This window comes from Cucumis sativus, chromosome 4 (genome assembly GCF_000004075.3).
Source record: "Cucumis sativus cultivar 9930 chromosome 4, Cucumber_9930_V3, whole genome shotgun sequence".
Lineage (NCBI taxonomy): Eukaryota > Viridiplantae > Streptophyta > Magnoliopsida > Cucurbitales > Cucurbitaceae > Cucumis > Cucumis sativus.
The window spans coordinates 3,961,600-3,974,125 of NC_026658.2; the positions used below are offsets into that span (position 1 = coordinate 3,961,600).

The 12,526-nt window shown below is 31.1% G+C and overlaps 2 protein-coding genes across 3 annotated transcripts; both read right to left on the reverse strand.

The window, feature by feature from the left end:
- Positions 1 to 987: 987 nt before the first annotated feature.
- On the reverse strand, positions 988 to 6,145 carry LOC101211360 (probable LRR receptor-like serine/threonine-protein kinase At1g63430). 2 transcript variants are annotated; one of them, XM_004146478.3, is made up of 12 exons: positions 5,242 to 6,144; positions 4,677 to 4,818; positions 4,371 to 4,586; positions 4,120 to 4,269; positions 3,785 to 3,898; positions 3,642 to 3,706; positions 2,767 to 3,021; positions 2,471 to 2,676; positions 2,194 to 2,326; positions 1,966 to 2,120; positions 1,638 to 1,853; positions 988 to 1,527 (listed from the first exon to the last, which is right to left on the reverse strand). In XM_004146478.3, the coding sequence occupies exons 1-12, from the start codon at positions 5,324 to 5,326 to the stop codon at positions 1,282 to 1,284; spliced, it is 1,983 nt and encodes a 660-aa protein (XP_004146526.3). In that variant the 5' UTR covers positions 5,327 to 6,144; the 3' UTR covers positions 988 to 1,281. The 2 variants fall into 2 exon arrangements, with proteins under 2 accessions (XP_004146526.3, XP_031739888.1); XM_031884028.1 differs by having other exon boundaries at positions 1,282 to 1,527; positions 4,677 to 4,858; positions 5,242 to 6,145.
- Positions 6,146 to 10,532: 4,387 nt separating this feature from the next.
- Positions 10,533 to 11,205, reverse strand: LOC101220846 (nuclear transcription factor Y subunit C-3). Its single transcript, XM_004146518.3, has one exon. It carries the CDS (start codon positions 11,035 to 11,037, stop codon positions 10,678 to 10,680), a length of 360 nt encoding a protein of 119 aa, XP_004146566.1. The 5' UTR covers positions 11,038 to 11,205; the 3' UTR covers positions 10,533 to 10,677.
- Between the last annotated feature and the right edge of the window lie 1,321 nt (positions 11,206 to 12,526).

The window sequence follows — 12,526 nt, forward strand, 5'->3', positions numbered from 1 at the left end:
GGAGTACCATTTTTAGGGGTCTAATTAAAATTTGGCACAATATTCAAATTTACTCGAAAACAGTCTTTTGACTGACGAATTCTCGTTTTTGGTTCTAGCTTCCTTTTCTAGCATCTGGTTCTAGCTCTAGCTCTTTTTTTTCTAGTTTGATCATTAGGCCGTTTTTCTTTATTATTTTTTTGTTCTAGTTTCTCATTCGAGTTCCTCGTCAAATACAAGTACAATTTTTTTTCTCTTTATTCAGATTCTTCTTTTTGTTTTGATCTCTCAGCTTATTGCTTCTTCCTCTTATTCTTCACCAGACATACAGCTAGTTTTTCATTATGAAAAAGTAGAACGAACAAAAAAAAATTGAAGAACAAAAAGAAGAAAAACATATTAGATGATGACGCAAAAAAACAAAAAGAAACGGAAACAAAAAAGAAGAAAAAACGAGAGAGAGAGAAAAGAAAAAAGAAAAAAGCAGAAAAAAGTTAACAAAAAGAACGCACAATGAGGAAGGGAGAAAGATGGGTTTTAATTTCATAGGATGATGATATCAACAGTAGAAGGCCAAATCTCTTTTATTTTTTTAACTCTGAGGTTATTTTTCATTTGGAGACCCTTATGAGTCCTTTGTACAATTATTTCCATTAGGGGTAGGGGCCATGCAAAAAGCATCCGATGTATCAACCACGACCGCCATGGCGAATGGCGACACTGACAGTATTCATGAGAAATGAGAGAAGGAAAGAAGAACAGGAAAGAAGAAAAGAACAGGGAAGGAGAGAACAATATTACCAAAACATTGCTTATACTTTTATTTAATTTGTCAAGTCACCAATATACTCATAATTTAATATTATCTTTCCCTCAGTCAACTAACAGTTAAATGAGTTCAAAAAATATTCAAAACTCTGAGAATAAAAAAAAAAAAAAAAAAAAAGGACAAATTGGATATCTCAAACCCAATATTAAAATCAAAATCAAAAGTGGGAGACATGGGAGTTTTTAGACAGAGATGAACATATTCATTTGTATTGATTATGGCAAGCAACAAAGAGAGGAAACCTCCTTAAATGCTTTCATTTAACTATTTCAACATTAAGGGCATCCTCCCTACAGCATCTAACGCATTTATGCAAGAACTTCATTTCTCTGGCGCTCAGTCATAGCATATACAAGAACAAAGAAATAAACTCAAACCACAAAAAGTAGTATTACATTTTTGTATATATATCTATATATATCTATATATCTAATTTATATATCTGATCATCTATGTGTTAGCTCAAACCTCATCTATGATGAAAGTGCAAGTTCCGCCCAAGCAAGAGAAGAAGCTTTCAACTCAACAGAGAATGAGGTATCAATTCTGGTCTCTAACATGCTGCATAAGTCCTGCATACAAATCAGCTTGGCTGGCTGTGGATGAATGCAAAGATTTACAACCTCACATATCGTCCTCAGATCTTCATCTGCAAAATGCTTCACTTCTGGGTCTACCAAGCAGGACATCCCATCTGGTGATTCGAGGTATTCCTTGGCCTGATGAGAACAGGACAGGTTTTTAGTTTTTTAGAATATAATCAGTGGTTTAGCATTGTTGTAACAACAAAGTTTCTGTCAAAAAGATTGAAGATAATTGAGTTTCTTACCCAGTCTACTAAGCATTCTTTGTCCTTACAGTATGGAGGTCTCCCACTGACTACTTCCAGTAAAAGAACACCAAATGCGTAAATGTTACTTTCTATGTCGAGATGACGTGGTTCAAGCGAACTTGGAAGAATACATTGAGTGACTTGGTTTCCAATGGAGCCTGAGTTCTTTTCAGACCTTGAAAGAATGGTCTTCCAGCTTTCAAAGTCAACCAGCTGCAGTTGAAGCCAAGAAACCTCTCATTAAGATCCAAGGATTATAAGAGATCGTTTGTAAGATTGTAAAATAGCAGGGAACATATTTCAGCAGTTTGTATACTGGCAGAACCTTGGGTGAGAAGTCATCTGTAAGATATACAGCACCCGAATTCAACTCTGATATAGTAAATGGTGGTTGAAGTTCACTATGAAGATACTTAAGTCCGCGGGCCATGCCCAGAATTATATTCATGCGACGTGTCCAGGATAAACAACCTTCTCCATCTGCAAGCACACAACAGTTATCTCCAAAGTAATGAATTTGGTTAAGGTAAAAGAAAAAAGGGACTCGACTTACAATGAAGGTGCTCATATAACGTGCCATTTGATGCATATTCAAAAACCAGCATCCTAGTAAATGGACTGCTTTCTTTACAATAGCCTAGCAACTTTCCTACGTTCTCATGATTTAGTCTTGCTAGATCTGCCACCTGAAGAGGAATTGAACAAAGACAACCATTCAATTGATTTAGCAGCTCTCCGGGATTCAATCATACACATGACGGTTCAAAAATCTTCCAAAATGAGTACTTCAAGGAACTTAGAACTACAGCTACAGTTGTAGATGATCATACCTCTCGCTGAAAATAAAGCTCGAGATAGTCTGTCCAGTTTTCTTCTTTAATGCATATTGAGATAACAGCAATCTCAGGTCCACCTTTCATGGTGCCCTTGTACACTATACTATCTGGTGAGGAGCCAATAATATTACTGAAATCTTCACAGGCTACTTCAAGCTCTTGCCTGCTGATGCTTGGCACATCTTTCAACATCTCAGTGTCTGTCAATAAATCATAAAAGTTTAAGCACGTTTACAACAAACAAAGAGGTAGCTACATCGACACAAAGAAGTTTAAGCTATGAAGCATACCGATGTGAAGGGTAACATGGTCCTTCCCACTTGAGGATTTCTTCCATGGGATGATGATCGAGGATTTTCCGTTGCATCTCCGAAGAGAAGTGATCACAGCAACTATAAATAAAGAACCCGTCGTGATTCCAGTGATGATTTCAAGGGTTAGAAGCCAGGCAGGTTTTGGAGCTCTTTGGTGTTTCGAAGCATGTTCAACTGGTGCATGCTTAGAGCTGCCTCCTGGATGTGATTGAGCAGGAGAAGCACCAGCACCTACAACAGAAAATTGCAATCACAAACTTCAGTGACCGGAATTCAGTTGTTAATAGCTGTTGGCGATGACCATTAATCAGATGTAAGGTAGAAATTCTGAGAAATGAACTGGTTGCATATTTGAGTGTTCAAACCCAAGGCCTTTGCATAAATATATTAAACCACTTCCATTTCTAGCTTAGAAACCCAAATATAACGGTTTGACAACTTGGAACCAACAAGACCTGAATTAGCTGCATGTCTGTGTGTTACTTCAAAATATTGGTCTATAAAATTCTAATATAAACCTAGGAAAACAACTAGAAGCGTACAGTATATCCACCTGCACAGGCTTATATACATAAAACTATGTAGTATTAAGTTATCACGGACGTCATATTTCTTAGCCATCAATATTATTTGTGGTTTTACAAATATCAAAAAAGCTATTACCCCCCAGTTCTTTCAGTAAACCATAATAAGGAATTAGTGGATGATTTCTTGTCTTCCCCACACACTCTTCCGTCTGGTTATTTGTCTTAATTCAATGTTTCCAATACAAAAAAAGAATATACATACATACATAAATACATACACATATATAGACACACACACAGAGTAAGAAACAAGATCAATCTTACCACATTGAGCTGCAGTACGCTGTTTAGGATCATTGTATTGAAGACAGTTCCCTTGAAAACTTGACCTGTAACGGATGTAATCAGCAAAAGATAAAGAATGAAGTAACTAGTATTTATGATGAAAGAAAACCTGGAGAGATTACTTTGGGAGATGGTCCTCTAAGCACTTGGGTATTTTCCCAACAAAGAAATTGTATGAAAAATCTGCAACCTTGAGCTCAGTTAAGTGACAGAATCCAGGTGCATTTGGAGCATACCTGAAACGTGATGATAAGAGATGAGGGACAGACGACTAAAATAGATTGTTAAAGGGACCTAAAACTTAGAATTGAGTTCCCAAACAGGTTTATTCAGTCATTAAGAAGACACAAACTTTGAAGGGGAACAGAGAATCTTTTCAACTTCATCATGATGTCAACATAATGAACATAAAGAACATGTCATCCCACCTGCTTCCAATTAGACATGTAAACATTACCTTCTATGCATATTGGATGTATACTTTGAATTGTCACCATCTGGAATAGATCCTTGAAGTTTATTCCTATCAACCCTAAGTTCTCTGAGGTATCTCAAATTTCCCAGCTCAGGGGGTAGCTTCCCAGTCAACCCGTTTGATTCAAAGTTGCTGCAACAAACAATAAAGAGAAAACTAAAAGGGTAAGAAAAGTTCATGGAGAAGCAAGTTCAAAGCTCAATCAAAAGAAAAATGAAGTTAACTGCTTTCACATTTTCAGAATATCTGTTAAACCCCCAATTTCTGAGGGAATCGGGCCAGAGAGTCGATTTGTTCCCAAATCAAGGACCTTAAGTTTCTTCAATAATCCCAGCTCCTTGGGAATTGTTCCAAGAAGATTGTTGTCATGAAGATACAGTTCTTGCAGGAAGCTTAGTTGACCCAAGCTTGGTGCTAGAAATCCTTTCAGTGATGCCCTAGAAATGTCTCTGCAACATCAAACCGAATTCAGTGTCTTAAATTCAATCAATTATAGCTGAATGCAGAGCAAAATAAAAGGAAAAAAGAAACGTACTCACAGCTTTATAACATGGCCTCCATCTGGAGAACAGGCAATTCCAGACCAGTTACAGGGATTTTTTTCAACTTGTAAATCCCAATTTGAAAAAACTCGAGTTGGGTCTTCAGATATTTGATCTTTGAAGGATTTAAGAGCCGATGCTAGAGAAAAGTAGAAAGCGAAGAACATCCCAGTCACAGGCTATACATAAATTACATTAACCAATTGTAATTCTGAGAGTTTCTTCTTTTTCTTTCTTCTCAGCAAATTGATATAACTTGAGCCAGATATAGAAACATAACTACAAAAATACAGTAAACTTTGATCTAAAAGCAGAAACAGAAGCATGATTTTATCAAGATCCTGATCCCACTACTTGAGTAACACACTAAAACTCTGCATCACTTCACAACACAGGATTTGCTCAGAAACTATTATTTCCACTTACCATTCCTAAACTGACTATCTTTGTGAAGCCAATTCTAAAACAAAACTAAGCATATCATCTCTTGAATTTACCCTTCTAAAGAAATTTAGAAAATATACCAACAAAAGATCAAGATCTAGCAGAGAAGTCCATCTACCTTCATTCAACGCAAAGGAATCACTGGTCACAATAAGAACTGCAGAGATCAGACAGAAAATCTGGACAGAAGCAAAATATCCCATTCTCTCTCAGTTTTCCCAAAGAAGAACAAAACCCAGATAGCTCAATCAACCGGCATTGCCCAAAGAAACGAAAAACCCACAAAACAAAATGAAGAAGAAGAGTGAAACAGCCTTAGGAATTCGATGAAGTAGGGGATGTTGTTCTTATCAAGACAATAACTCTGCATCCTACTAAAACTTTAATCTACTAATTCAAGAAGTGGGTTCAGGTTCAATACAGAGATAGAATCAGTAGATTAGAAGTAAATGAGATGAAACACAGAACAGGGAAGACTTCATTACTCGCAAAAAAAAAAAAAAGAAAAAAAGAAAAACTAGCAAACCAGAGAAAAGAGAAGAGAAGTTTTGCAATATGAAGAACACTTAAGTTAGTGAAACTTGGATTAGAAGAGAGGTTTTGAGGAATAGTAAAAGAGGGAGAAGGGTTGTTGAAGAAAATGAAAAGGGTTGTGAAATTGGAAGAAATGAAAGCGATGGATAGAACTTTTCGGTGCCAAATCTGGAGTTTTCTGCAGCTCCTCACTCACTCACTCACTTTGATTTGGCGGTTCCTATTTGCTTTTTCTTTAAAATGAAACCATTGGTCCATTACAGTGATTCTTCCTATTGCTTCTTCTTCTTCATCTTCTTCTTGTTGTAGTGACAGTGGTTGGCTTGGAATTAGATGGCCTAAGACTCCATAAACATCATCTTCTTCTTTTCTATTCTGCTAATGATTGCATTACATTACACAAGACATTTGTTTAATTTTTCTTCCCTTAATTAACTCTTTCATGGAATTTTCTTTCCACATTATCTAATCTTGTAATTGATTGGGTTTTCTTTTCATCTTCATTCTTTCTCTATATATATTAAATCTTCATCAAAAAAATTAATATGATATAATTTATATTAATTTGAGATCAAACGTAAAAATTATCACCAAATTTACAATATTTTGTTATATTTATAAATTTTTTCAACCCTTTTTCCTTTACAATAATTTTTCTTTTTTTTACCTTATATGCTAAAAATAGTTCAAATTTCAAAAATCATAAAAAAAATGTTTATTTATGAATTTAGATTTTTTTTCTTTTTCTTTTTTGTGCTTTTATAACTTATTTTTCTAAATTTTTATCGAGTAATACACAATTTTTATTTCTAACTTTTAAGTAAAAAAGAAAAAAATAATTTTTCTCGCCATTTGATTGTTATACTTTCAAATTAATAACATTTTAGTCTATAGATTTGTACTAAACTAGTCAAAATCGTGAGAGAAAAGTATTCCAAGTTGTAGGCCAAATTTTATTAGACAACTCAATTCTTACTTTATAAACAAATTAGATTCTTAATTATTTTATAAATACAAATGTTATTAAATTTTATAAATACTTTTTTTAACAATTCTGAAACTCTACCCAACGAAATCACAAAAAAAAAACCTTTTTATGAAAATTCATGTTTATATGTACCTAATATTTTAGGTCATTTTCAGTTTGATGCTTTAATTTTCCAAATTTGTCGATTCTTACATTGAATGTATTAAAATTCAATAACTTCAATTTATTGAATCTATTAAATTTGTCCATTTTTCTTTAAATTGCTAAATTAAAATCTGTATGTCAATATTCAATTTAATTTTCGTTCAATATTTGTTAACATAGACATGTTTTTTTAAAAAATAAATATTAACATTCATTTAAATACTCTTAATCCGTAGATTAGAAGTCTCAAACTTCTTGACTTCAGAACAATAAACATTTACACATATCTAATTATTTGAATTCAAAATTGAGTATATTAAAAAAATTACAAGTTGATTATTATATAAAGAAAGAGAGAAAACAATATAATTAAAAAAGAAAATTGAAAGGAAACATCATATCAATAATATCAAGTACAATAAATATTTAAATGTATGGTTGTTGTTTGCTAGAATTTATAATAATTAACTTAGCATATGATATGACCCACTCATAAACAACTTTAACGCTTTGGTCCACCCCTTTGCATAATCAAACACCGTCTATGTTTAAATAAATCGATATTAATTCATATTCAAATTTCATAAATAGAAAAAAAGAAAAGAAATATGGACATACCGATTGATAATTTTGACTTAAAAAACGAATTATTAATCAAACTAAATACTATCCAAGAAGAAGGAGAGTGATCCATCCAATCAACTCATTTCTAAAAAGCTTTTGAGTAATAACTAAAATTTGGTGCTTTTGTTTTATTTATTTTCTGTTGGGTAAGAAATAGAAAAGATATTATGATAAAATAGAAAGTCTTAATAAATGATTAAGAAGAAGGATATTTGGTTTGATTTAGGTTTATGATATAGAAAAGGCATTAATTTTATGTTAATCAAATTTGAGGAATAAGAGAAGAGAGACATAGTGATTACTTGCCCAAACATGAAGCAACCCTCTCAATCATAATGCTTCCAAGCAACACACTCTACAAATTAATAATAACAAAGCAGCCACCATAATTAAAAACAAATTACCCTACTTTGCCTCCCTACCTCTTTTTTTTTTCTTTCTTTATTTCAATCAAGTTTACATATAATATTGATATCGATAAATATTTCTAAAAAATATTGGATATATTCATGAATATTTAATATTGATATGGATCTCTTAGATTTACGGATATATCGTAATCTATGCTTTCAAAGAATAAAAGTGATTTTATTTCATTATATATTAACTCATCCGCTAATTGGATAGAGAAAAAAAGAAAAAGAAAATAACATAAACAGTGAAAAGAAGAGGAATGGCATTGTCCAAATTAAATGAAAATTTGGTAGATAAGAGAAGTAGTGAATAGTTTGTGAAGATTTAAATGATTTGAAATAGGAATAAGAACTTTATATTATAAATTTTTTTCATGGATTCTTAATGTCACAATGGGCCAGAGAGGAAGAAAAGTCAAAAGTTTTTTTCTTTTTTTCTTTTTTTTTTTTGTTTTGGGAATAAATTAGAAAACATATTGATATTGGAAAGAATGTGATGTGAAATAGGGAGGTGGTAGGCCATTTGTATTTTTTTAAAAAAAGAGCCACCAAGCAAGCCATGTTCATTTTTATTAAAATTAAAGGACTTTGCTTTTGTTCTTAATTTGCAATTGTCTTCAAACATTACCTTTATTTACTTCTACATTAAGAACACACCTTTTTCTTTTCTTTTTAATATGGGATTTTGGTGGATTAATAATTATAATGTTGGAGGAGACAGTTTATTTATCGAAATTTAGCTTATAAAAATTTGATTCATTTACTTTTAATTTTGTAGAAAATTGAGTTACTAAACTTTAATTTATATATTTTTGGGTCTATTTTGTGATAAAACTCCATCAAAATTAGCCCAACTTTTTAATATGAGTATTGAAGCCATCGCTTATTAGTAAAATATGGAGTAAAAATTGGAAGGGGATTTGTGTTGAAGTAAATTATTTAGAAATGAATGGTGGCATAATGTTGCATTTTGTTGATAAATTTAATATTTAAGAATTAGAAGCATATGGGACAGATAATGTCAACTTTTGAGTTGTGATCCTGTGGGTGCTTTTCAAGGTAAGCTGTCTTCTTCATAATCAATTCCATTAATGTAATATTCAAAACCAACCAATCTTCATTTCTAATTTGCTTAATTCACTACCACAACTTTACAACTTTTTAATCTCTTTATGTATATTTACCTCAAAATGTTATAATTTTTTACTTTTGACATTTGACTTTGGTTTTTAAATAATTAAATAGTGACAAAAAAAATTTAACACCAATAGTGAAATAATGACTTTAGTGAAATTTAACACCAATAGTGAAATTAAATAGTGACTTTAGTAGTGACAAAAAATAGTGAAATAATTAAATAATTATTATAAATTTAACACCAATGATCAAAAGTAAATTAATGGCATTATTATCTTTGGATATAAGTAGTAGAAGTAAGGAAGAAAGAAGGGTTTTAAGATTTACACAAAAGTTGTAATTATTTTCTATTATTGATTCTTTCTTTTTCCATAATTGTAACAAAATGCTCTGAAGAATTTTCCATATGCTTCATTTTTTAGGCCATAGATTTTGAAGATAGATCAGCCCAAAACGCTTTTAGGTTTACCACTCAAAGATATAGCCCAAAAAGTTATGTACAAAGAAACAGCCTTCTTTTCTAACAATTTTGAACTTTAGAAATATAAAATATAAGGTTGCAAAATAAAAAAAATTGCTTGAAAATATTTTCAAATTATAATTGGAAATTTTGCTAATATTTGACAATTTTGGAACTTAATTAGGAAAAAATGGAAAGAAAGTATTTGGAAATTTTCTTTTTCGTCTAATGGCATACAAGGAAGAGCGAGAATATTTATATATATATTTTTGTTTATAAATACTCGCAAAGGTAAACATGATCATCTATTTCGTTCAACGTGAATATAAATAATCATAATAATAATATTTGTAATTTAATTGGGTGTCTAAAAACAACTTATTTATTAATTTAAATAGTTTTAATAAATTATTTAACTTATATTTACCTATTGATATCAATATTTTGTTGATATATCTATAATTGAAAAAAAAAATACTATAATCCTTGCATGTAAATTTTTTATATAGACATAGATAGAAACATTAATTATTGATCGTGACAACAATCTAACATCTTATATTATATAGTACATGTAAAAATGCAGCTGTATTCTCATATTAATTAATCAAATAAGAAGATGGTCACAAATATATAATTCAGATTAACGATTTATTAAACGAACAAAACTATTGAAATTTTATATCAAAAGTGGAGAATATATACCATCTCAACTGAAATGTGTAGATATAGTTGCAAGGAGTTGAAAAATTGGATGGTGTTAGTTAATGGAAATGGTTATTATGTGAAAGAAGAGAGGCCATTATTCTGCCACTAATGACCTCATGAAATATTAAAATTAATGTGTTAAAATAATATCTTTAAATTAAGTGGTGTCATATTTATTTATGCATATGTTCAAACCAATTTACGCCATTTTGATTAATTAATTTGATCACGACACAATTCACTTTACTATAAGTTTTAATCTATGATGGTTTAATTGAATTATAAACCTATTAAAATCGATCTATTGTTATTTAGTTTTTAATGAATTAGTGGTTCTTACCCATTACGATACATTGAAATTTTTTGAGTATGATTGTTTTGATAATTTAAGTGGGAGAGAAAGACATAACTGAAATTGTTTGTTATAAATGGAACCACAGATATGAGAATCATATTTTACATTTTATCATAGATTGACAAATTGAAATTTCAATTCACTCCAAACAGAGAGAAATGGAGAACACTTCAATCCATTCTTTTTAAGTTTCAACAACCTACCGAAATAGTTTCACTTTCACCAAGATCTCCGGTGGCGGCGGGAGTGGCGGTTTCATTGAAGATCAATCCGATCAGAAAATCGAAAACATCCGTAGCCAGAATAGCGGAAGCCACATCCTCTTTATGAAGCATCCTCTTCTTACTCTGCATCGCAATCATCCACGATCTCTTCGTCAATTCTTCGATGAACAATTCACACGCCTTCGAGAACACGATCGGCGCCTCACCGGAGATCATCTTCACCTCCTCTCCCGATTTCTTCATGATCTTCTTTATCCTCGCTAACGGCAGCGAGTGTGGTCCTGTTTTCCAGTACATCACGCCGGAATATGCCCCCGCTTGCCTCATTGGATCGGAAAACAGCCGGAGATTCTTCGAGATTTCTATTGAAGATTCATGAAAGGAGGATTGTGAATTTATAGAGGTTGTGGAAATTGGAATGCTACTGCGGCCGGCCAGCCTGCTCCTCCGATTAAGGTTACTCAGTCTAATTAACACTTTTTTTTTTGTTTATTTTAACAAATGGAATCATGATTAAGGGAAGGTTTATGATAATTAATTATACTAAACTTATGATTTAAATATTTGTTTTTGTTGGTTAAGACAAATTAGACCTTTTAGGGTGATGTCACTCTCTCGTATATATTAATCATTCAACCTAACATTTTTAATTTAGTGAACTTTGAGGTTTGTATTTACTTTAACCAAACTCTAAAATATTTCAATGTTATAGTTTTTTCTTTCTTTTGACAAATTTTATTTTAAAAACAATTGATTTATTTACCTAATTTTATAATTGATTCATTACCTTCGATTTTATAATAGTTCAAATTTAACCTTCAGTTTTAAAATTTAGGTCTAGTTTGCTAAGATTTTTTTTTAAAGAAAAATTAAGTCTATAAACATGATTGATAGGATTAAAGGTAATAGCAACATTTTTTTTTATAGAATTTAAAAGTGTTAACAAGAGATGGATTATTTGATGGAGATATTTTTTAAAAAATGAATATGGATTATGTATTATGTTATATGTCTATTTAATGTATGTATCTAATATATGCCCTTATTTGATTCAAGACACTTATTTTTTTAAAATTTTAATCTAGCTAGGTTTCAACTTGGGTTTGGACCATGGTTATAGGATGATTATAGATCTCATTACATTAATCATATAATTAATTGTTTAGTGGGACAGTTGATAATGTCATATGAATATGTCATTATTGATTTGAATATATGTTATTACTTAAAGGACAAAATATACCTTTTTAGATTAAAATTTACACACGATTAACAAACAATGATTGAGCTGTTTTTGCAGTTTCATAATTAACCTTGTTATTTCAACTAGCTCTGAAAATTCTTATCCAGATTCGAATCACAAACTTTATGATTATTAATACTCATTTTAATTGAATAGTGTTCGATTTGGAAAATATTGATACTCATTTCAATTGAATAGTGTTCGATTTGGAAAATATTAATACTCATTTCAATTGAATCGGGTTCGGTTTGAAAAATATTGTTTTGCTCTGAAGCATATGGCATATGCTAAAATCCCTAAACTAATGAAAAAAAGTAGGCAGCCAATTTAGACTTTTGAATCTAATTTATTCCTCACTTCTCTCTCCAAGTTGTGAATGTCATGTCATGAAATATTTAAATATGATAGTCATCACACATAGCTTAAGTCATCAAAAAGTATATGCTTGTCACATTGTATTTGTTTATTTGAGTTAACACAAAAACAAATGAATCTTACCTTAACGCATGTAGTTTCAATAGTAAACCAACATTTTTCCATCGTTTTAAAGAAATTAAAAGAAGTTCAACAAAG

Coding starts and splice junctions, on each gene's coding strand:
- LOC101211360 (XM_004146478.3), bottom strand. CDS start 5,326: ATGGGATATTTTGCTTCTGTCCAGATTTTCTGTCTGATCTCTGCAGTT. Junction 3,707..3,784: donor TTAGAGGACCATCTCCCAAA/GTAATCTCTCCA, acceptor CATCCGTTACAG/GTCAAGTTTTCAAGGGAACT. Junction 1,854..1,965: donor CAGATGACTTCTCACCCAAG/GTTCTGCCAGTA, acceptor CTTCAACTGCAG/CTGGTTGACTTTGAAAGCTG.
- LOC101220846 (XM_004146518.3), bottom strand. CDS start 11,037: ATGAGGCAAGCGGGGGCATATTCCGGCGTGATGTACTGGAAAACAGGA.